This window comes from Physella acuta, unplaced genomic scaffold, assembly GCF_028476545.2.
Source record: "Physella acuta isolate Inbredline_101_S28 unplaced genomic scaffold, ASM2847654v3 ptg000182l, whole genome shotgun sequence".
Taxonomy (NCBI): domain Eukaryota; kingdom Metazoa; phylum Mollusca; class Gastropoda; family Physidae; genus Physella; species Physella acuta.
In genome coordinates, this window is record NW_026731701.1 from 92206 (window position 1) to 116611 (window position 24406).

The 24406-nt window shown below is 39.3% G+C and overlaps 2 protein-coding genes across 2 annotated transcripts in view; one reads left to right on the top strand and one right to left on the bottom strand.

The window, feature by feature from the left end:
- LOC131936605 (receptor-type tyrosine-protein phosphatase kappa-like) overlaps positions 1-12250 on the bottom strand; it is a 33791-nt gene extending 21541 nt beyond the window's left edge. The window contains exons 1-3 of the mRNA XM_059293665.1: positions 12167-12250; positions 11895-11948; positions 7174-7351 (exon numbers count right to left, since the gene is read on the bottom strand). Of these exons, the coding sequence (XP_059149648.1) occupies positions 7174-7240 (67 nt within the window). The 5' untranslated portion in view covers positions 7241-7351; positions 11895-11948; positions 12167-12250. The remainder of the gene's footprint in view (positions 1-7173; positions 7352-11894; positions 11949-12166) is intronic.
- A 685-nt stretch (positions 12251-12935) lies between these two features.
- LOC131936622 (deleted in malignant brain tumors 1 protein-like) lies at positions 12936-24069 on the top strand. The gene is made up of 12 exons (XM_059293685.1): positions 12936-13095; positions 13914-14075; positions 14964-15126; positions 15603-15850; positions 16239-16398; positions 17139-17350; positions 17807-17997; positions 18839-18927; positions 19325-19424; positions 19780-19982; positions 20407-20690; positions 21486-24069. Exons 2-12 carry the CDS (start codon positions 14003-14005, stop codon positions 21713-21715), a joined length of 1953 nt encoding a protein of 650 aa, XP_059149668.1. The 5' UTR covers positions 12936-13095; positions 13914-14002; the 3' UTR covers positions 21716-24069.
- The last annotated feature ends 337 nt before the right edge of the window (positions 24070-24406 follow it).

The window sequence follows — 24406 nt, forward strand, 5'->3', positions numbered from 1 at the left end:
GCGGATTTTAAACGTCACTAATTCTTATTTTTATGTTACACAATCGTAAAATACGCTTTAGTTCCAAGGTTCTTTTCTGAGTGATATGGGTTATTAATCCTTAATTTTTCCGATTTTAGTCTTCGAAAAAGCGCCCCCCCCCCCATCTAGGAAAGCTGGAAGGCAGTTTTTCCGATCACTGTTTCTTAAGGATATACCTTTTACAGTTACTTAATCAATGTAGAAAACAGTTAAATCAGTATGCAAAGGCTCTCAGCTGTTAAATTTCTTTACTTTGACTGTTTATAATTCAAAGCTGCAGCTTAAAATGAGCTTGTAAATTTTTTTTCCTACCCCTTTTGGCGCACCCCTAGGGTCGGCGCCCGGGGCGGCCGCCCTCTCCGCCCTCCCCTAGCTACGCCTCTGAGTTAGGGGAGGGGTCAAGTTAGGGGTGGGGTTAAGTTAGTGGAGGGGTCAAGTTAGGGGAGGGGCCAAGTTAGGGGAGGTGTCAAGTTAGGTTAGTGGAGGGGTCAAGTTAGGGGAGGGGTCAAGTTAGGTTAGTGGAGGGGTCAAGTTAGGGGAGGGGTCAAGTTAGGGGAGGGGCCAAGTTATTTTTGTCGAAGGCGTGATGATAGGGTAATAAAATAAGCTAGAATCGTGTGACGTCATTTATGGACGACGTCCATGGGGAGGGTGGGGCAATTTAGACTTTTATGGAGGAGTTTCAGAAAATCGACGTAGCTAACTTTTTATTTGTTAAAAATTAAAATTCTAGAAAAAAAAAACTTTTTTTTTCGGGTAAGAATTATGTTTATTTGAGGAGGGAGGGGGGGGGGATTTCATTTTAAGGCGTCTAGCTTTTGTGTGACAATAGCAGAAAGGGTCTGTTTAAATGGCGTGACGTCATACATAGACACCCCCCCCCCCATCTCCTCCACTGACTTCTAGATGTTTACTACCAAGGTGTAGTCAGTTCAAGCTATGACGTCACAACCACATCAAACAATCTACACCCAGTTTTAGTGTTTGATTTATTGTTTCTTATTATAAAAAGGGCGTATATTTTTTTATAACTAGTTAACAAAACTGATTGGCCTTCTAAAATTTACAGCCCACAATAGCACGTCTGTGATAAGCAGCATGCCTGTCAGTGATAGCTTGGCTTGATGGATTTATTGGCCAACTATGTCACTGTGTTCAATGGGCCCTGTTGTAAACAACTGTATGGTCTCAACAATGATATTAGGGGTATAGCGCCTGGTGGGGGGGGGGGGGGCTAGAGGCGAAGAAAGTCAAGTGTAATTACTGGAATCATTAGGACAGTGGCGTCACAAGGTGGGTGCTGGGGAGGGGGTGGTATAGCGCCTGGTGGGGGGCTAGAGGTGAAGAATGTCAAGTGTGATTACTGTAATCATTAATGCGATGTGGGCTAAACTAGGGCAGTGGCGCCACAAGGTGGGTGCTGGGGGTGCTGTCCACACCGGGTGACAACATGTAGGGTGACAACATGTAGGGATGAAACCATGAAGACAAATCGTAAAATTTACTGTCAAAACAATGTTTTATTCAGTTATATAGCAAAAGAGTAGTAGCGAGGGGTGACACCAAACCGAAAATGCAAAATTAGTGAAGGGGAGATGCGTGACACCGACGGTGACACCCGGCCTTGTGACGCCACTGGACTAGGGATAGACTAAGGATTGGTAAAGGTTCCTGTCAGTGGCGTAGCCAGGATCGTCTCAAGGAGGGGGTTCCAATTTTTACCCGGGGACAAATTTTCGATTTGCACCCCCCTCAAACTTTCGATTTGCACCCCCTCATACTTTTTATATATATACCAAGAGGTCTATGGGGGGGGGGGGGTTATGACCCCCCCCCTGTTTACGCCACTGGTTCCTGTCAACGAATAGGCGTGTCATATCTCTTTTTTTTTCGACATGGAGTATGTTTACGTCATATTTTTCTTCTTAAGACGCGCAGTGTGATTATACGTCATATTTCTCTAACGTCTTCGCAATCTTTATTCTCCATGGTGGCGTCAAGATTACAATTTACAGCAACTCTAGATGAGTATTTCTGGAATCAGAGTTATAAATTTCCTGGCTTTTGGCACATGTTTAGTACCTGCTATATTTTTTTATTCCGTGCCTAAAGATCGATGAAAGAGGATGACAAAATCAATAATTGCAGGTCGGCCAAATCGTGGGCTGGCAAGACTAATTGCTGCTAATGCGTATTAGGTTTGTGTCAGGATTAATTATCTATGGAGGTCCAACTTTTAAAAATAGAATAAAAACAGTACGCAGTTGGTTATAGGTCTAGTGTTAGATATTAGTATTTTTACTTTCAACGAAGATGAATTGGGCTAAATTGCTTAATTGCCTAATTTATAACAGACTGAATTTAAAATCTTTTAAAACTAAATTTTGGGAACCGCATTTGTTTTAATTTTAAACCCACTTTAAAACAATAATATATCCTACTTATTGATACAGTGGTGGAAAATATAATAGACGGGTACAAAGGCTCGCTAGTGGGGGGGTGTTTGAGGGGTCACATGTCATTGAAATGACAAACAGCTGACCTTATCAGCTGACCACTGACGTTGCCAGAGTTCCAGCTAAGAGAGGCGTGTGCTGCCATGATTGAGTCCGAATGGAAATCAGCTGAGCTTAAAACCCGGATGTGTCATTGTCCAAGACACATTTACAAAGCTTAGTATCCCAGAGTATCTTAGAAACAATTAAACATATTTCTTTAGCATCGACAATTTCGTTTGTGATACCCACTTTTAAAAGGATTGAATTCATTAAAACTAAGGCTAATTTATTTTCATGTTAAAATATAGGCAGAGGCGTAGCGAGGGGGGGGGGGGTACATATGTCCCCGGGCGCCGACCTTAGGGGCGCCAAAATGGGTTGAAAAAACAAATTAAAATCTGATTTTAGCTGCAGTTTTGCATTATAGATATAAAACAAAAATGTATGTGGGGGGGGGGGGGGTGCGCAAATTGGAAGTTTGAGCGGGGGGGTGTGCAAATTGAAAGTTTGAGGGGGGGGGGTGCAAATTGAAAATTCAAAGGTTGTTCCCGAGGGGGGGGGGCGCCATATTGAAAGTTTGTCCCCGGGCGCCGAGAAGGGTCACTACGCCTCTGGATAGAGGGCCTTATAAGTGTAGACGTACGTTTACGATATTTATTTTGAAAATCTCTTCGATTTGTGAAGCCTAGAATTAACGGATTATTGAGGTGGGACCTATGAAGATAAACAAACTGGATTAGAGGAATTATGTCTAATCTCAATCGAGGATTTAGTTGTTAGGAAGAATGTGCCAAAGCGCTGTAGGATTGTCTAGGCTTTAAAAGGGCGGGGCACTGCATTGTGGGAAAAAGTAAGCGGCAATTATGGAGCTTAAGGTGGGTGGGGCTACAGAGCTTAAGTTGGGTGGGGTTATAGAGTTTAAGTGGGAAATAGATAGCAGCCAACGGTGGTTATAAAAATTAAGCTAGCCTGACCAGGCGGTTTTAAGAACAGATGCAGTAGAGCTCATCTGTTCTTATGTGTGATTAGTGTGATGAACACTTTGCCTAGACGCCCGATATGTGAGGTACTTATTAGAGCTGAGTAGGCTCTATTACGACTTATGGACTCAAGCCGGTCGTCTACACATACGTTACTGTCAATCATGCGTGTGGGTGGAGCTTGGAGCGAAGATCTTGTGTTACATGGGTCAGGTGTTGTGGGGCATGAGTCAGGAGCTGTGGGACATGGGTCAGGTGCTGTGGGGCATGGGTCAGGTGTTGTGGGGCATGGGTCAGGTGTTGTGGGGCATGGGTCAGGTGCTGTGGGGCATGGGTCAGGTGCTGTGGGGGCATGGGTCAGGTGCTGTGGGGGCATGGGTCAGGTGCTGTGGGGCATGGGTCAGGTGTTGTGGGGCATGGGTCAAGTGTTGTGGGGCATGGGTCAGGTGCTGTGGGGCATGGGTCAGGTGCTGTGGGGCATGGGTCAGGTGCTGTGGGGCATGGGTCAGGTGCTGTGGGGCATGGGTCAGGTGCTGTGGGGCATGGGTCAGGTGCTGTGGGGGCATGGGTCAGGTGCTGTGGGGCATGGGTCAGGAGTTGTGGGGCATGGGTCAGGTGCTGTTGCGCATGGGTCAGGTGCTGTGGGGCATGGGTCAGGTGCTGTGAGGCATGGGTCAGGTGTTGTGGGGCATGGGTCAGGTGTTGTGGGGCATGGGTCAGGTGCTGTGGGGGCATGGGTCAGGTGCTGTGGGGCATGGGTCAGGTGCTGTGGGGCATGGGTCAGGTGTTGTGGGGCATGGGTCAGGTGTTGTGGGGCATGGGTCAGGTGCTGTGGGGCATGGGTCAGGTGTTGTGGGGCATGGGTCAGGTGCTGTTGCGCATGGGTCAGGTGTTGTGGGGCATGGGTCAGGTGCTGTGGGACATGGGTCAGGTGCTGTGGGGGCATGGGTCAGGTGCTGTGGGGCATGGGTCAGGTGTTGTGGGGCATGGGTCAGGTGCTGTGGGGCATGTGTCAGGTGTTGTGGGGCATGGGTCAGGTGCTGTGGGGCATGGGTCAGGTGCTGTGGGGCATGGGTCAGGTGCTGTGGGGCATGGGTCAGGTGCTGTGGGGCATGGGTCAGGTGCTGTGGGGCATGGGTCAGGTGCTGTGGGGCATGGGTCAGGTGCTGTGGGGCATGGGTCAGGTGCTGTGGGGCATGGGTCAGGTGCTGTGGGGGCATGGGTCAGGTGTTGTGGGGCATGGGTCAGGTGCTGTGGGGGCATGGGTCAGGTGCTGTGGGGCATGGGTCAGGTGCTGTGGAGAATGGGTCAGGTGCTGTGGGGCATGGGTCAGGTGTTGTGGGGCATGGGTCAGGTGCTGTGGGGCATGGGTCAGGTGCTGTGGGGCATGGGTCAGGTGTTGTGGGGCATGGGTCAGGTGTTGTGGGACATGGGTCAGGTGCTATATGGGTCAGGTGCTGTGGGGCATGGGTCAGGTGCTGTGGGGCATGGGTTAGGTTTTGTGGGGCATGGGTCAGGTGCTGTGGGGCATGGGTCAGGTGTTGTGGGGCATGGGTCAGGTGCTGTGGGGCATGGGTCAGGTGCTGTGGGGCATGGGTCAGGTGTTGTGGGGCATGGGTCAGGTGCTGTGGGGCATGGGTCAGGTGCTGTGGAGCATGGGTCAGGTGTTGTGGGGCATGGGTCAGGTGCTGTGGGGCATGGGTCAGGTGTTGTGGGGCATGGGTCAGGTGTTACATGGGTCAGGTGCTGTGGGGCATGGGTCAGGTGCTGTGGGGCATGGGTCAGGTGCTGTGGGGCATGGGTCAGGTGCTGTGGGGCATGGGTCAGGTGTTGTGGGGCATGGGTCAGGTGCTACATGGGTCAGGTGTTGTGGGGCATGGGTCAGGTGCTACATGGGTCAGGTGCTGTGGGGGCATGGGTCAGGTGCTGTGGGGCATGGGTCAGGTGTTGTGGGGCATGGGTCAGGTGTTGTGGGGCATGGGTCAGGTGCTGTGGGGCATGGGTCAGGTGCTGTGGGGGCATGGGTCAGGTGCTGTGGGGCATGGGTCAGGTGTTGTGGGGCATGGGTCAGGTGTTGTGGGGCATGGGTCAGGTGCTGTGGGGCATGGGTCAGGTGCTGTGGGGCATGGGTCAGGTGTTGTGGGGCATGGGTCAGGTGCTGTGGGGCATGGGTCAGGTGCTGTGGGGTCTATCATTTTTTAAAATGTATTGTGTTGCTGAAGCTCAAACGAAACGGACCACAGGAAATAGGCACACACATTTAGTCTTCTCAAGATGAACATAAAACAGCAATGACAATATTTCAGCAAGACAGCAGCTATTTGATTTTAGAATTGTCGACCCTAGACGAGTTGCTGTTCCCAGCTAAAGAATCTCATCTGGCCGGATTGGAACTCGGGACTTTTAGCAATCATGTGATCTACCGACCATCCATGGCCAGTGTTTCTTTCAGACATGTTTTCCCAATGAGGAGCACTTAACTTTCGGAGGGGGGGGGGGCGGTGCGCACTTTCGGAGGGGAAGATATGCCTCAAAGAAACACTGTCCACGCCATTTTGTCCACGCCTTCCTCTTAGATCTATTGGATGCTGCTTTGGTACACAATGACGGATCAGGGTTTCTTTCAGCCACGTTTCTCCACGGTCCACGGGCCCTTCACGAAGTCCCTCCGCCCCATCAAACCCTAAGAAAAAATCACGCTTTTCACTGTTGAAACAGTGTGTAGGCCGACATACAAAGTAATTAACGTTATTTTCAGCCCCTCCTTCTTCCCTCACTGCTGACTTACATGATAGAACGTCTTTACTCTAGACATCATATTTTGATGACCCCCACAACTTCTCCACACATAGAGTTTATAGCTTTTATCTCGAACATCGTGCTTTTTAAAATAACTGGTAATTTTTGGGGGTCGTCTGTAAATTACGTGACGATGTGTGACGTCATTCTGTTTCTTTTTTTTTCAAGTTTCAAACAGAAATTGTGTATACTGCAGTTTAATTGCAGTTTAATTGCAGCAGTTGCTTTTGTAATTTTAAAGAATTCCATGTAAAATGTCATTGAAGCAGATTAGTTAAGTTAATGTTTCGAAAACAAACAAAAAATCCTTTTTGAAAACAAATTATAAGGTGGGGGTGGTAGCCTGAATCGGGTCATATTTTTAGGTATGGGGCTTTGACTTTTTGTGACCATGAAGGTCGTGTTGGTATCACTTAAAGCTGGATGAGCAAATGTTTCGAATAATGAAAAAAATGTTGCACTTATGTGTGAATTAATCCTAAATAATTCTTGGCCTATTTTTAATAGTTTAGTCTTTCTCTTTATTCTATTGTATTGTTAATTGGTGCGTTTCCTATACCAAGTAAAAGCACATCCGTTGGTGGTGAGGGTGTGACGGGGGGGGGGGATTTGTTTGTGGTATCAAATCAACTTAATCAAGCCTAATCAAATAAGCTATACAACTTACTATTATATTGACTAGATCTAATTACAATTAGGTATAGATCTACGATGGAATGCGAATTAAAAGGACTATGCTCCTCAACATAAATGTAAACAAAGTTATGTGACTCATAGGCTGCCGTCTAACTACGTGCAAGCCACAAATGCTTACCCCCTCCCCTCCTCCAAAGGATCCCCTACCCCCCTTCCCCTTACTAACAAAGACTACTCACGTGATGTTGCCGTATGCACCAGGACTGCTAGCAGAAGATAGAGAGACAGTCCTAGCAGTCTTGTCATCTCTGGCTGTATTCGAGTGATCTGTTCAGAGTACGTGAAGTTTGTACTCTTATGGCTTGGGTAATCGATTATTCATTTCTTAGCGTCGTAGTACTGTGTTAGCGTCATGAGCTGGAATTTAAAAAAAAAAAGCCCAATTGATTTTAGCCGAACTGTTCTATTTTCAGATCTTGCTAGGTTGATCAAATCACTGTTTAGAATGTTTTCACTCATGAGTTAAAAATAGAACTGCACATGTGCCCTGTTTAAGGATTTAGCAATGGATGAACTTTGACCTTTGCAGGCGCTATTCCTCCTGTAGTTGTAGTCGGAGATCAAACATTGCTTTGATTTTGTCGTGTTTTCGTTTTGTTTCGTGTAGCTCATGTTTTATGTAACCCAGGACCGAAGTTCCAACACTGTATGGTTTTTACTAGTCACCGTGTTTGTCTGTGCATTTCCTTTCTTAAATTTGGAGATATGTTTATGGTACCTACTTTGTTTTCTAATGTCTAATGCGAGTACTGTCAATCCTGTAGATATTTGCTTTACACGTAAACGTACTGCTGCCACTACTAAACTAAACCTAGGTTATTTTAAAATGATGATGATAAAACCTTTTATTTAATGATCTGGTATTATTATGCAAAGAACTGTTTTATTGAGTGCTTTTATTATACCACAGTACTTCTTTCAGACCTTTTTTTTCGGGGAGGGGGCATTTTAAACTTTCATGGGCGGGGGGGGGGCGGAGTTGAATTTCCGGAGAGTGTGGGGGGGGGGGGGGAAGACTGAACAATTCCGCACCCCCCCCCCCCCCCCCCCCCCGAAGATATGTCTGAAGGAAACTTTGAAATGACCACCGACTTAGTCCTAGCTGCGCCATGGGGGGGGGGGGAGGGTGGTCATTATTAATACAGTTTTATCTGTTATGTAACACCTTTTATATTTTATTTATTCTTATGACTTTTTTTTCTAGGTTTGGACTTATGGTTGTTTCATGTTAAGGCGTAACTTGAACATTTATGTGAACTAGTAAAATTTTTATAGTTTATTATTTTAAAAGATGTCGTGTTTTTTTTTTGTGTGCTGAAGAAGAGGGTGGAGATTTCTTTAAACGTATGGCTCCTAGTCAGAGGTCATCCTTAAACAGTCACGCTTTTTACACTTTTACCCCCCCCCCCCCCCACTCCCCGCTTTCCCATCGCCACATAGGGTAATCTTTTTGTTCAGTGTTTTTCCAGACTTTTTTTTCGGGGGTGGGGGGGGGGGGGGCACTTGAAATGTTCGAGGAGAGGGGAAACAAAATTTCCGGGGGAGGGGTTGTGGACACAGGTAAAACTATATTTTCTAGATGAATTATATTTCGTTCGGAAGGGGGGGGGGGGCGGTAGACGTTTTCGAGGGGGGCTCCCCCCCCCCCCATCCCCCACCCCACCCAAGAGATTCCTGGAAGAAACTGTTTTTGTTATAGTATATGCAATGACTAACTTTAGGTCCGCGACCGACGTTTCAAATATCCGTTACTTTAAATCTATTTGTGGCGTCACTGTGTTAGAGGGTTTAAAAATGAACGTGTTGGTATGGCATTTATAGAGGAGTGCAATCATTTCGCTCTGTCAAATAGCTGGCACCTAGAACCGAAACGTACAAAAGATAATTTATTCAGTGCAATATACATTCTTACGCCTTAGCTATTCAGTGCTTGTGTGATCGTGGTGTTTACTGAGTGATTTCATGATCTGTTATATCGTTTGGCTAGTTTGTGTGTGTGTGTGTGTGTGTGTGTGTGTGTGTTTCAATCCGATTGAAAGAGTACAGGCCTACTATTATTAATTAGAGCGTACCCCCCCCACCAATTCTCTTACTCCGCCTTGTCAAAAATAAGTTAAAATGCAGAAGTACATACACTTATGCATGATTAGGTAAGTATCGAATCTAGCACGACAGAACTAGAATCGACTACTTTCTTGGTTTCTAGATCTACTTTACTTGGATATATGGTTTACACTGACTAGTTGTGTATTCGTGTGTTGAAAAATATAACCTCCCCCTCCCCTTAACGCCAACAGAAATCAATCGACCCTAATGACACAATGTTGCTGTATTTTGATCACGGTCCCAAAGTTTACCTGTTTGTATCGATTTTTCTAGAACCGACACATGCATTAGTATCAAATTACCAGGAAGATCAGCGATTGATCAAGGTGATTTTATAGATAGGGAGTTGGGAGTTTGTAACGAGAAAATGTGAGATATATTAGTTGTTGTTGGCCTTGATTCTCTAAGTGACTGGCCTTGTTTCACTGAGTGACTGGTCTTGTGCTCGCGTTTTTCGCAGTCTGTAGATGAAGGTATGAAAACAAATATTTGCCTTTATTGACCACTCGCAAATGATTCCACCTATTTAATGCAGTGTTGTTTCTTTTAGACTTTTTTTCTATGGCAGGGTGGGCGAACTTTATTTTATGGGAGTCGGACACTGGTAAAAGTAAAATTCTATATAAATTCTATTTTGTTGGGGGGGGGGGGGGGGAGAGACGGGGGAAGGGGGGGGAGGGGACAGATGACTGAAAGAAACAATGATTAAAGGGATAATGGGCCTTAGACTTTCGGGATAATTTAAGTAGATATTTGATATATATATATATATATATATATATATATATATATATATATATATATATATATATATATATATATATATATATATATATATATATATATAAATGGGAACAGGGCATTACCCCCGCCCAGTAGGACATTACCCCCCGTTCATTGCTTAAGGTTCAGCTAGGGTTAGAGCGAGGGTCGGAGTCTGGGCTAGGTCTAGGGTTAGAAAGTTAGGGTTAGGATTACGGTTAGGGTTAAGGTTAAGGTTAGGGGTAGGGTTAAACCAAAATATAGCGTTGGTTTGGATTTGTATTAGGTTTTAGGCTGACGTGGATGCTTTGGTTTTGGTCTTTTTCTTAAGGTTAGGAGTAAGGTAATATATATGTATAGAGTTCTAGTTACAGTTAGGATTCTAACTTGAGGGGGGGGGGGTAATTGACAGGGAGGTAATTACGGGGGAAACGTCCGGGGAGTAATGTCCTGTAGCCTATATATATATATATATATATATATATATATATATATATATATATATATATATATATATATATATATATATATATATATATATATATATATATATATATATATATTTATCTTGGTGGGATTGAGTGATTATAGTGGTCTCACGTAATTGGATTTCTCATCACTGATACAAGGCGCCATCCCCCTTCTCCCCCCCCCCCCCCCCCGCGCCCCCCCCCCCCTCCAAAAATGCGTCAATACAGTAATTTCACCTGAGTGAGAGAAAAAAAAACATGAATGATTTTATTTGTTCAAGTTCCGATTGTTGTTATCGAGGTCAAACATTATCTAAATCTAGTTACTTAAGTTTAGCCTGCTCTCAAGTGTTAAAGATTTCTAAAATGTTAGTCAATATTTGTTCGGGTTTTGAAAGTCCCGTAATCCTGGGTTAACTCTTGTTATCTAACCTTCTCTACTTGCAGCAGATAAGTAGCCTATACTTTAGCCTATAGTCCTCACTAAGATTGAGTGTAGATTAAATGAGATTATTAGATAAGCCATACAGTGGCGTCGCTAGGTCGGGTGATATCCGGTGCGCTAACCCGGAATGTCACCCCCTACGCTAATTACTATATAAAAAAAAATAGGCATACTTAAACTATTGGCCGCTCATTGGAGTCGCCCTGTGTCTAATGATGTAGGCTACATAGCTCTAGTAAGGTAATCATCTAAATGCAAAAAAAAAAAAAAACCACTCACTCTATAAAATAACAATATCTCGTTTTGGGTGTAGCTCTCTTGTGTTGTCTTATTCATTGCAGTCAGCAGACCCCCCCCCCCCCCACACACACTTCTTTATTTGGTTAAAAAAAAAACGAAAAAGTTTAGCCTATTATTTGTTTAATTCATGTAGTCTGTTCATTTAGGTTTAATATTACCCTTTATCACAGTCTATCAAATATAGGCCTATTAATAAGAAGCAGCAGCGAATTAGGCTACCGTCTCGTCAACAGAATAATAACCAGGGTTTCTTTCAGACATTTCTCCAATAGTGTGTGTGTGGGGTGTGGGGGGGGGGGGAGACAGAAACTGATTAAGGTAGCCTATACATTTTCTAAATAAATTTTACATTTTTCTGTTTCGTCCAGAGGGTCTTCCCTTTTGATGCGCATCATTAGGTCTACCTCACACATGACACATCATCCATAAATGACGTCACGCACTTTTGACGATTTTTACTCACCCCCCCCCCCTTCTGTCATTCATGGTCACAAAGGCCAGCCCCTCCCCCTAAAATGACGTCACATCTTAGCCTACACCCCTATTTTTTTTAACCGATTGCCTTCTAAAATATAGCTTGAACTCGGTCAACATTGAATACATACATCAACAGTTTTCTAAAACGCTAAATAAGAGATAAAAGTCAGTTTCTAACAGTACTTTTTTTTAACGCAAAAGTGTGACTTAACATTATCTGAATAATCCCCCCCCCCCCACCACGACACATCGTCACAAAAAGGAGAGTCGCCTCATTTATGGAGGACCCCTTAAAGAAGATATAAGCTAATATCTAGTCCTATATAGATCTACAACCAACCTTTGTTTGGAGAAAGTGTCTATCTATATCCACAAGCGCTTTAAATAGTATCTGCTGAAATAAACATTAGTAGATATTATGATATAATGCTAAAGAATAATTAAAAAAATAACCTACGAGTTATCAAAATAGCGGTCTAATCGTATTTTATTTATAGCTTTTTATCAATCGATCCTATATATGGCTTTTATTACAAGGCTTACTACTAACTTCCACAGAACAGGTAACAGATAGATCAACCTGCGACTCATAATAAATCAAAGTTAACAAACCCGACTGGTAGAGGTTTAAATCCAAGAAATAAAACACGATCAGAGCGAAAACAAGATTTGGCTTGATCCCAGTACAACATAAACTAAACAGATCTATAGTTCTATAGTAAGCCTACACGGTATATTCCCCACCAATTATTATTCCTACAGCTCTGCACCAGAAGCAAAGATTCGATCGATCAGTGGCGTGTAATGTTGTCTCCGTGCGACACACCCACTTGGTAGCACACGCCTAGTTAGCTACTAAAATATCATGGTAGGCTCTGCTCGCTACATACAAAATACATGTCGTTACACGTTTTGTTTACTCATTATGAATTTTTACAAATAGCTTGTGTTAGGGAGGGTTGGATCCAAGTATTATGTTGCTTTATTATACATAGATCTCAGTTCATAGGCATGATTATACAATTAATTTTGTTAGGCCTACTTAGTTCACTAGTGGTAGATCTAGAAAATCTAGAATCTTGTACTACTCTTGCCGTCCTGTCCTAATAATTTAGTATTTTAAATATTTTAGTAGCATTTGTGAGGCGTAGGGGCCTATGGGCCTATGAGATAGTTCTTTAAATTAGTCTAGTAGCAGGCCCCGCTTAGGATACGTATTTGTCGAACACGATTACAAAATTAGAAAGATGTATTTAATTTTCAAGGCCACAAATTAAAAATAATAAAACATTAACATGTGCTTCAATTTATTGAATTTAAAAGAAAAAGAGTGTTGAAAGCGCCTTTGCTATTGTTGCTATAGTAACACAGTAAACAGGGAGCAGTTTAAAAAGTTGGATTCTAAATGTGTGAGTCAATGGCCTAAATACCGCCATGGCTTTACTGCCAAGTCTTGTTTTATTGTTCCGTATTAAACTGACCATTGTTGTAAATAGTTGAATTGTTATGTTTTAACTAGCTACTGCCTGATTAATTTTTATGTAAGTTGGTTTTTTTTACTTTGTGAATTTGTATTTAAAAAAACAATAGTAGGCCAGGGCATTATAACTTTTACTAAATTTTGTTTTGGTCGAGATATGGAAAATCGATTTTCAGTTCATTTTTAGTTTAGGCCCGGATCGAGATCTAGATCTATGGATTGTATTATTTGTACGTATGCAGTATTTTAGTTTGCGAATTCATAATGGGCTTCAGTCTTTATTTACAACTTGGATAAGTGATTAGTAGGCCTACACACTACACTAAGAAGTAATTCGTGCGCATGTGCAAATCGGACAACACCCTGAATTCGATATCTCAGAACTACAGTACACTTGTACAGTAGGCTAGTACCGTGCCTACTACTAGATATCTAGATCTAGTAGTAAGACCATAGGTAATACTAATCTAGCTGTAAGTTATGACGCTTCCTGCTTCTAGTTAAATATTTAAATACAGTTAAATATTTACTCTGGAGTAGTATTGGTTTAGGTTAAATTTAATAATATTTTAACCTACTAAAATAAGTGTAATGATTATGAATTATTGTAACATTGTTTGTATTTACAGATATAATATAAAATAATAAAAGTGTAATAACTATAGGCCTAACAACTTAATGAATAATGATACATTTTACATACATACAATTTTTTTGGGTGAAGCAGGGCAGTATAAAAAGATAGTCCGAAATTAGTAAATTGACTATACTACATATAGTCTTAGACTAGACTTTTGGCTAAGCAAGGCTGTATATTTGGTGTAAGACTTATTTATTAACTACTATTAGATCTATAATTGGCCTAATTGATATTTTCAGTTACGTAATAGTGTAGGCCTACATAGTGTGTAAAGAAGGAACTATTCATTCAGATTATTGGCTTACTATTTTACACCTAATTTGTCACCATGGTACGCCTATGGAGATCCTCTTTGCTGTTGTTTATAATGGTTGCAATTCTTGGGATTATTCCATGTGATGGTAAGTTTTATTTTAAATAACTTTTACAGCATTAGATTAGCAGTTCATCCACAAATGATGTCATGCTTTTTGGATGGGTTTTATCTCCACCTTCATTTTGTCACACATCATAAAAACAAGTCAGACACTCTTTAAAATAATGTTACGTGATAACCTCCCCTACTCCATGATAACCTCCCCTACTCCATGATAACCTCCCCTACTCCATGATAACCTCCTCTACTCCATGATAACCTCCCCTACTCCATGATAACCTCCTCTACTCCATGATAACCTCCCCTACTCCATGATAACCCGCCCTACTCTATGATAACCTCCCCTACTCCATGATAACCTCCTCTACTCCACGATAACCTCCTCTACTCCATGATAACCTCCCCTACTCCACGATAACCTCCCCTACTCCATGATAACCTCCTCTACTCCATGATAACCTCCCCTACTCCATGTTAACCTCCCCTTCTCCATGATAACCTCCCCTACTCCATGATAACCTCCCCTACTCCATGATAACCTCCCCTACTCCATTATAACCTCCCCTACTCCGCAGTTGCTATTTTCAATTTTGTTGTATTGAAAGAGCCATTTCATTATAAAACAGTTTTAAGCTGAACATAAAAACAAATACTAGACATCCCTGAGTCCACCCAACTCCGATGGGTACCAAATGTTTGTTATGGAAAGTAAAGGCGGCTGGGCATAATGCTAACCACACTATCTGTTCATATGCCAAGGTCATAGAAACAGGCGAACCTTACTTCACTAGCCACATTGACCGTGAGGTTAAAAAAGGGAACGTTACTTTACTACAAGTTAATACTAATATTTGGGTACGACTAATACAAAAAATATATTTAGACTAAAGTTGTCCTGACTATAATTCACCAGGTGTGGTTGTAACAAACATTCGTTTGATGAACGGCAACTCTGTGTCCGTGAGAGTTGGTCGCATAGAGATTCAGGTAAACAACATCAACACCTGGGGTTCCATCTGTGATGACGGCTTTGATAGAAACGATGCCATTGTTGCCTGTAGGATGTTAGGCTACACGTAAGTATATTCTAGGTGTAATAATATCTCATGCAATTATATTTTAGGTGTAATACTAGATCATAGAAATTTTGTTAACACACTAAATATTAAATTATTTTAAAAACTACCAGTAGACTTAATTACTTAGATACATCTTTAATAGAAACTTTAATAGAAAAAAAAAAGTGTAATGTCACATTGACAACTCTTTTATATATATTACCCAGGTGGGTGGCTGCTCCTGGGGATAATTGGTCAGGGTGTGTGGGGTTAATATGGCTCCCATATATATGTATATCTATATATATCTATATATATCTATATATATCTATATCTATCTATCTATATATATATATATATATATATATATATATATATATATATATATATATATATATATATATATATATATATATATATATATATATATATATATATATATATATATATATATATAGATATATAGATATATATATGTACAAATATCCATTTAGCAATGGAGGAAACCCTGTTCTCAACACCACATATGGAACTGGATCCCATATCTACCTAATGGATGATAGTGGCTGTACTGGAGACGAGAAGAATTTAACCGAGTGCACCGCCAGCCAGACCAGTGACTGTAGTTACCCAGCTGACGTGGAGGTGGGGGTGGAGTGTAATGAGAATCTGGGCACTGGTCAGGTCACCCCTGCACCATCCACTACAACAACGGCAGCATCAAGTATTATCAGTGGCAACTGTGAGTAGATCATCAAACAAATATTAAAGACATTGATAAATAGTTTGTTCGTTCATTCATTTTAATTTAATTAATTTTTTAAATAAAAAAATAAAATATGTAAAATTTGTATCATAATAATAAGCTTATGTAATAAACTTATAATGAGTTACAAATAAAAATAAAATAAAAACCATGCTTTCGTTAATAAAAACATTGGTTTACTCATGAAATCTCTTACATATTTTAGCAGCTAATTTCTAAATAACTCTACCATAGTGGTATTCATTCTACATTAACACCAGGTGGAATAGTTTTTATTTTTAAATACCTGTCCCTCTACTAAAGTTAGTGTTGAGTAAATCCTAGTGTAAAGTTTACGAGAGTTAAATTATAAAATTTACTTCAGGTCAGAGCACCAACCCAACAGTGAAACTCTACGGCAAGCAGGGTATTGATGGTATGGGCTACGTGCAAGTCTTAAGTCCCAACAACACCTGGGGTTACGTGTGCGATGACTCCTGGAGTGCTAGTGCAGCCGCAGTTGTTTGTGCGCAGTTGTGCTACCCGTAAGTTTTCCCAAGTTACTCCGCTATCCATAATTTTCTCTGCACTATTGTGCTAGCCATAAGTTTCTGTTGCACAATTTTGTTACCCTTTACTTCTCTCAGCACACTTGTGCTATCTGTATGTTTCTGTGCAAGTTGTGTTGCCCTCGTTAAGATTCTCAGCACTACTGTGTGACCTTTTTTACAGTGAAAGATAAATATTATTGGTTAATACTTCAGTACTAACTGGACTACAGACATAATCATAAAAAATGTTTGATAATAGAGTTATTACCTGTTTTTTTTTTTTGCATCATTACAAAACCACTGTTCTTTTTTGGATTAACTGATTTTACAAAATTTTCCTCTATTTTTGAAACTTCAGAATTTTAATAATTACCTTATTTGTTTACCTATTTTTGTTTTAACCTTTCACACAAAAAGATCAATGCTGATAGCAGTTTGTGACTACAAAAGATTAGATTATTTATTTACTAGATAAGGCTGTCAGTCTCAAATACCTGTCAAGTTAGGAATTATAATGACACTGAGAGTTACGGGTGCTGATTAAACAATAGTTGGTAGAACTAGTTGTGGTGGAGATTTCTGCAAGTCACAAAATCCTTTAGTGTGGAGCTAATAACATTAAATACTTTACCTACTATTTTGACATTTTGGGTCTTTCGGGAAATATTTAAAGGTTGATATTTTAATTTTTATAAATGTTAGTTAAGTTATATTTGTATTTTATTTAAATGTAGAAAGAACTACACAGCCAAGCCTGGTATCCCTGCAGAGAACAAGCTAAGGCCAGCCAACCCAGTGATAATCCTGGACAATGTGGTCTGTTCTGGTACTGAGGCTACACTACAGAACTGCTCACACAGTGCCTGGTTCTCTAGTGACTGTAGGAATGATGAGGATGAACTGGCTGGGGTGCAGTGTGTGGCCGCACCGTATCAGCCCCCTCCACGTAAGTGTGTGACACCTGTCACCTAGACGTAAGTGTGTGACAGTCTCATGACACCTGTCATCTCTCCATGTTTGACAGTGTTGTGATATCTGGCCCCTCCACATAAGTGTTTGATAATCTCATGACACCTGTCACCCCCACATCTATGTTTTCCAGTGTCATGATATCTGTCACATCCATGTTTTTGACAGTGCCATGACAACTGCCACATCCATGTACATGTTTGACAGTGTGTAGTGATACTTAAACTGAATCAAATCACACAATTACATTTAGTCCTGATGTCATTAAAAAGAATCACTTCATGCACAGTTGACTGTATGTCATTAACATTCATGTAACAACCATTGTATTATTGCCCCTATCTTATGTAACAACCTTAAATTATTGGCCCTATCATATGTTACAACCTCAAATTATTCCCCCTATCTTATGTTATAATGTATCAAATTACAGCCCCTGTGCCAATTTTGACCTGTGGTCAAGGCCTGCTGGCTGCCCAGTTCTCCAGAATCCAGGACCCCAACCTGGAGGAGAAACATTTGAGCATCTTGAGTCAGCCAAACTGTACTGACGCCACTAAAAGCACAACAACCAACTACGTGTCTATAACAGTGCCAGTGGAGAAATGTGGGACTACCATATCTGTTAGTTGTATTGTGTTGTGAGATAAATTAATAATTAATTCCTGCTTCATTAATGCCTTACTTGATCAGCTGAGACTATCTTTTGTTTTTGGAGGCGGGGAAGATGTTTACAGCATGGGTATCATCCATAATTGGCATCATGCATTTTGGATGATTTCGACCTCCAACATTGTCACACATTATCACATAATGTTAAATCTTACCCCCACCCCTTCCCCCTAAAATTTGAAAATAACAGCTTAAATTCAGCTTCAAAATTCAAGTTTTAAAATACCAAATTGTGATGTCTCACTTTCTGTGACATCCAATTGCCATGATAAATACCAATTGTGGCTAGAGTATTTTCATCTTAATAAATTTGATGTACAGTAAATTGAGTGTTGCAGTGTTTGAGCAATATCCAACTATTCAACCGTAGTAAAATAAAATTTGTAAAATAATATAAACCCCAACTTCCTTTTAAAAATTATTACTTTTTTGTAAGTCTTTTTTTGTAAGTTTGTAGACCAGTTGTTCTTAACCTTTTTCGTGGTACCAAACATCACCAGTTTCATTTTCACATTCATCAAACACTTCTTAATAGTCCCGTCATCTTCATTGAAAAAATCCAATCACAAATCATATGAGTTGAGTGTATGTCTGACCTCCGCTGAATCCCTGAGACTGACTCACCCAACCCCTGGGTTTTGCCTGTTCCCAGGTTAAGAATCACTGTTGTACATTCAGCACTATAAGCAATTTTCCTACCCTTGTACAAATTTGCTTGAAGGCCATGTAACACAAAATATTCATTTCTCTGTATGTCTTCATGTTTATAACTGGTTGAATTTTTATGTTGTAGAGAAATGGCACACATATCAACTACGCCAATGTGATCAAGTACGACTATACGTCACAAGAGGAGTACATAACCAGGGTCAATTCATACAGGTGAGTGTTGACGTATACAGTAGCCTACAGTATAAGGGTCAATTAATTCAGGTAAGTGTTGACATATACAGTAGCCTACAGTATAAAGGTCAATTTGTACAGGTGAGTCTTGATAAATTGAGTAGCTTACAGGTGAATGGTGCATGCTGTGCATGAATGACTTAACATATTTCAGTGGTATTCAAGTTATATGCCTTATTTCTGTTAGTAGGTTTTTCTTAAAGATTGTAATTTTTTTTTTAAACTAAATAAATTGATCTGTATTTTGTTTTCCATTGTGTATTTATTACAACATCATTTTAACCTGTTGATAAATATTAATAAAATCATCTTAAATTTCAACAAAAACAGTGAATAGGAAAGATGCATGAAATGTTACTGTACATTTTTCTAACAGAATAGAAATTCTGTGCTCTCTACCAATTGATGAGAAGGTTACAGATCGTGTTCAGCCAGTCACTGAAACTGTTACACAGAAAGCTACAGGTGCCTTCACAGTAAGTTTAGAATTTAGTTGGTGCCTTCACAGTAAGTTTAGAATTTAGTTGGTGCCTTCACAGTAAGTTTAGAATTTAGTTGGTGCCTTCACAGTAAGTTTAGAATTTAGTTGGTGCCTTCACAGTAAGTTTAGAATTTAGTTTGTCTTCACAGTAAGTTTAGAATTTAGTTGGTGCCTTTACAGTAAGTTTAGAATTTAGTTGGTGCCTTCACAGTAAGTTTAGAAATTAAGTTGTCTTCACAGTATGTTTAGAATTTAGTTGGTGCTTTTAAAAAAAGTTTATATTTTAAAAAGCTTTAAAAAATATCACATAATTCAATGATTTATGAAATTTTAAAATTTTATTCTCCCAGACCTCGATGCAGATTTATCGCAGTGACTCATTTGCAACACCAGTCACAGAAACTCCTGTGACTCTCCCATTGGGGGAGTGGCTAAATATGGCTATTTCAATGGAGGAGTATGATAGCCGGTTAAAGCTTGTGGTAACCACCTGCGTATCTACACCCACAGGAAATGTGAATGGCACAGTTAAGAAGGTCCTGTTTCAAGACAAGTAAGTTGTTTATGGGAACTGGAAATAATTGTTTTTATGTAATTTGGAAGTACTTGGGAAATGCGTTTTACATATTGGAACTGAAATTTATTTTTTGTTGTAAGGGATTACAAATTTTTGTTTTCTGAGTTTGAAATGTTTTGTCTAAATTAGACATATTTATGTGTAAAATAAAATCCATCAGTTTATATTGAAAATAGTTAATGGTTGATAAATTTTAAAAAGTACTTTGGTATATGATGGGATAGTGTGGTCAACACTGAGACCAACTGCCTTTACTTTCCCTAACATAAATTGGGTATCTATTACAGCTGGGTGGACTCAGAGACGTTCTATGAACACAAACCTGGGATTTGAACTCAAGACCACAATTTTCCCTGTTGTTAAATAATATTTTCATGTTTTATCTCATCTCCCCACACAGGTGCAGCCAGGAGAGCACCCTCTCGTTCTACCCACTGACCAACTTCAAGTTTGGGTTCCGTTTCAAGCCATTCAAATTTGTGGGCTACGACATTCTGTACCTGCAGTGTGACGCCATCATCTGTCTGGCCAGTGACAACACCAAGGAGTGCGACAGGACCTGCAACAACACTAAGCCGGTCAACGCCACCTCCACAGGCAGGAGAAAAAGGAGTGACGCCAAGATATACACCACGGTCAAGTCCCAGCCCATCATCTTGTACAGCATACAGGAGCTCCTGCCAGGTGGGTTTAATAAAAAATATGAGAATTAGTTTTAAAGAGGTAAATAAAATCAAAGATGGCCGCCATCACCATAGCAATGGCATGAAATTTTCGGTCATTTTTTTTTTTAAATTTTTATTTTTAGACTTAACTCTATGAGTCATAACTATATGCTAAATATTATAGCATTAGCTTTAGAAATAAGCATTTTTATTATTTTGATTTTCATCACGCACCCATGCCCTTAAATAAAATAGAATGCAGGAAAGACTTGCGTTAAGTTTTTAGCATTTAAAAAAATTGTATTTAGCCTTCTCAAAATATCTATATTGGCCTATATGTTCAAGTTTTTAAAGTAATTTTAAACTTTAAAGAACTTAATATTCATCATCATTCATGTGGACTCCTTGTGGAGCATAGGGACTCAACCACACCTCTCCATCATCAGAGTTTCTTCCAGGCATCTCTTCGGGGGGGCCAAGCCCCCCCGAAAATTTTTTACCGCCCCCCCCCCCGAACGAAATGAAATTTATATAATTTATATAGAAAATATATACTTTTAACAGTGTCCGCCCCCCCCAAAGAAAGTTTACCGTCCCCCCGAAGATTTCAAGTGCCCCCCCCCCCCGGAGAAAAAAGTCTGGAAGAAACACTGTCCATCATACTCGGTATTTGGGCGATTCCTCCAAGTTGGGTCCATGACATTCCAGCTTCTTCTGCTTCACTGACAGCTGACCTGTTCCATGTTTGTTTTGGTCAACCTAATATTGTGTAGGATCTCTTAGGTGAAATTTTCATTAAAATTTGTTTTGACAGAGACCACGCCTGGCCGCGCCCCTGTGGTTCTAGATGGGGGTGAGGTCACCACAACAGTCCCACCTCCAGTCACTCAACAACCCCAGGAGCTGCAGCAGAAACCTGGAACATCCACGCAGTCCAGTTTACAGGGGATGGAGTTTAAGGGGAATACAGACTTGGGCTTGCGGCTTTCAGTGTCAGTAGCACACATTGTTTTGTTGGTGTTGATTTCCTGTGTGTTGATGTAAGACAGTTGAACTTGTTTATGTAACACAGCACCAACACACCATGCAGCTAATGTTTTGTTTATATATAATCAAATAGTTCGCAAAATCAAACATAGTTTTTCTTGAAGATAATTTAGCATAGTTTTAGGTAGATCAGTTTTTTTTTAGAAAAAAAATTATTTTCTTTAGTAAATACCAATGCAAGTACAAAAAAACATTTCCTATTGTATAAATACTGCTAGAGTTGTATATATTTTTTGTATATTTTTATTTTACATAATTAAAAAAAAATCATTCTAAGTGTTAGCTGCCCGTAAATATAAGTTAAATAATTTTTTATCTTAGTGTAGTCTATATTGCCATAGCTTTGTTATTTGTTGTTTTCTTTCTGCAACCATACACTTCTAAAATTTAAATTTATTTATATGTTGATATAAATTTGCTAAAAATTAGCATGACAGTTGTACAGTGTAAAAACTAATATTTCATGTTTGAAAAGAATCTCAAGAATTATCAATATTTTTTTATGCGTAAAACATGTTGGTATTTTTTTTCGACTGGCCAAAACATTCTGTTAAAAATTTGACTTTGATATTGTAAACTTTTCCTGGTGATTGTGTTTCTGATCCTCCTGTGATGCCTTATTGTATTTTATTGCCACATTCTATAATGTCTGATGTTCTTGGACGTTTGAACTGTTTTATCATCTGGTGCTAAGCTGCTTCATGTGTAGTTTATTTTATGGTAATGAGGTCAACTTTTAAAAAATATTGGCCATGTCATCAAGCATTTTAAAATAATGACTGGCTAAATTGTTTTTTAAACTAATTAAACAAGTTAAATATTGATATCTCTCGCAAAATATATTTTTGTTAGAAAAAGCCAGAGCTAAATGTAGATTTTTGTAATTTTAATTTTTATTATTTGAAGGAAATGTAGCGCTACAGGCTAATATTTGATTACAATTCCTTGACTCAAATTATTTTTTACTTCTCAAAGTGAATTTTTGTTGAACTTTTTTGTCTTCTAACAACAGATGAGTGGCTCAAATATTTATTGAACTGCAGCCTTCTAATGGAGTGATTTCATTAAAATCATATAAACTCACAATGCACACATTATATTCTTTGAAAACTCACTGAAAAAGTGTTTTATCTAAACATGATCAAGAATCTCATGCAACTCCTGATTGTTTTGTTAATTTTGAAAAGAAATTTGAAATATGGTTTTGGAATTTCAAAAAATCAAGCTTAAACATTATAAAAGTTTAATTATGATTTATAATGCTTCATTTTATGTTAGGTGTAGTAAAATAATAACCTAAACTTAATGTTATGTTACTATACTTTAATATTTGTGAAAAATTTGTAAAAATTTATAAAGACAGAAGCATTAGAATTATATATTCAGTCTTTATGTGTATTGTTTCATTTAATAAGGTAAATAGAAATAAATACCTAAATATTTTGTCTATATCCTTTTTGTTACATTAATTTTGACATGTCCAAGTACTAAAGAAAAAAACATGTGAACTGTTGATTCAGTTAGCTAGCTGAGCCAAGTTCAACATTGAGAGTCAAAATAAGTGCTTTTAAATAATTTTTTGTATGAAGTTTATGTTGTCTATGTTATGAAATTTCATGCACATATTGTATAACATGGCAGTGGTTACAGTTATATGATAGTTTGCTATACAGGGTTGAAGTGGGAGATTATAGAACTGTTGTATAAACACTTTCTTTGTTTTCTTGAAAGTTTATTTTTGCTATTTATTTTCATTACACACCTCAAATCTTTACACATTTTTAAAAATTTTGATACAATTTGTGTTTCTCTCTAAAATTATTTGACTCTTTTAATATATTATAAGAATCCAAGATTTTTTTTTAACAATTTGATATATTGTGGTTTGTATAGAGGGTGGGGGTGATTCATGGAAAAGTTATAATGCAAGTTTTCTGTTAAATAACATAAGGTGAGTTATGGATGCATATAAAAAATGTTTTTGTGATATTTCCTATGAATGATCTTTAACTAGGTTGACACTACAGTTTAAAAAAATACAACAGTAAAATATCTAAATAATCGTTTTATTACAATTGGCCATTTGATAAAATTTGAGAAGCAGATCCATGTATTAAATAATATGTATATTTTGTAATGGTATATCCATACTACTAATGTGTATAGATCAAATCCATTTGTGATGTCTATATTTCTTTTAGATGGTATATTAGTTTGTTTTAAAAGATTTATAGCTTGGGGGAAATATTTTACCCTTTTTTAAAAATTAATTTGAGCAGACTGTGATATATTTGACATATTTTAAAATGTATTTTGGAATTTTTTGCTCTTTTATTTTGAAATAAAGCTTAATAGAATATTTAAAAAAACCTATCATTTTATGTGCACTATGTTGGTGTTGTAGACTACACAGAAAGGAAAACAATACCCACAGCTACACAGCATCAACTGAGAACTAGACATTGAAACCACCAGTTGAATTAATAAGGGGGAGAACTCATGAATTGCCTTGCACAAGTACAGTTAGGAGAGAGGAAGTTTGGAATGTGCATAAGAATGTACTTGGTTCTCTGTTGATGTTCTTTGTGTACTGTTAGTGTGTTGATGTTCTTGGTGTACTGTAAGTTTGCTGATGTTCTTGGTCTACTGTTAGTGTGTTGATGTTCTTGGTCTACTGTTAGTTTGTTG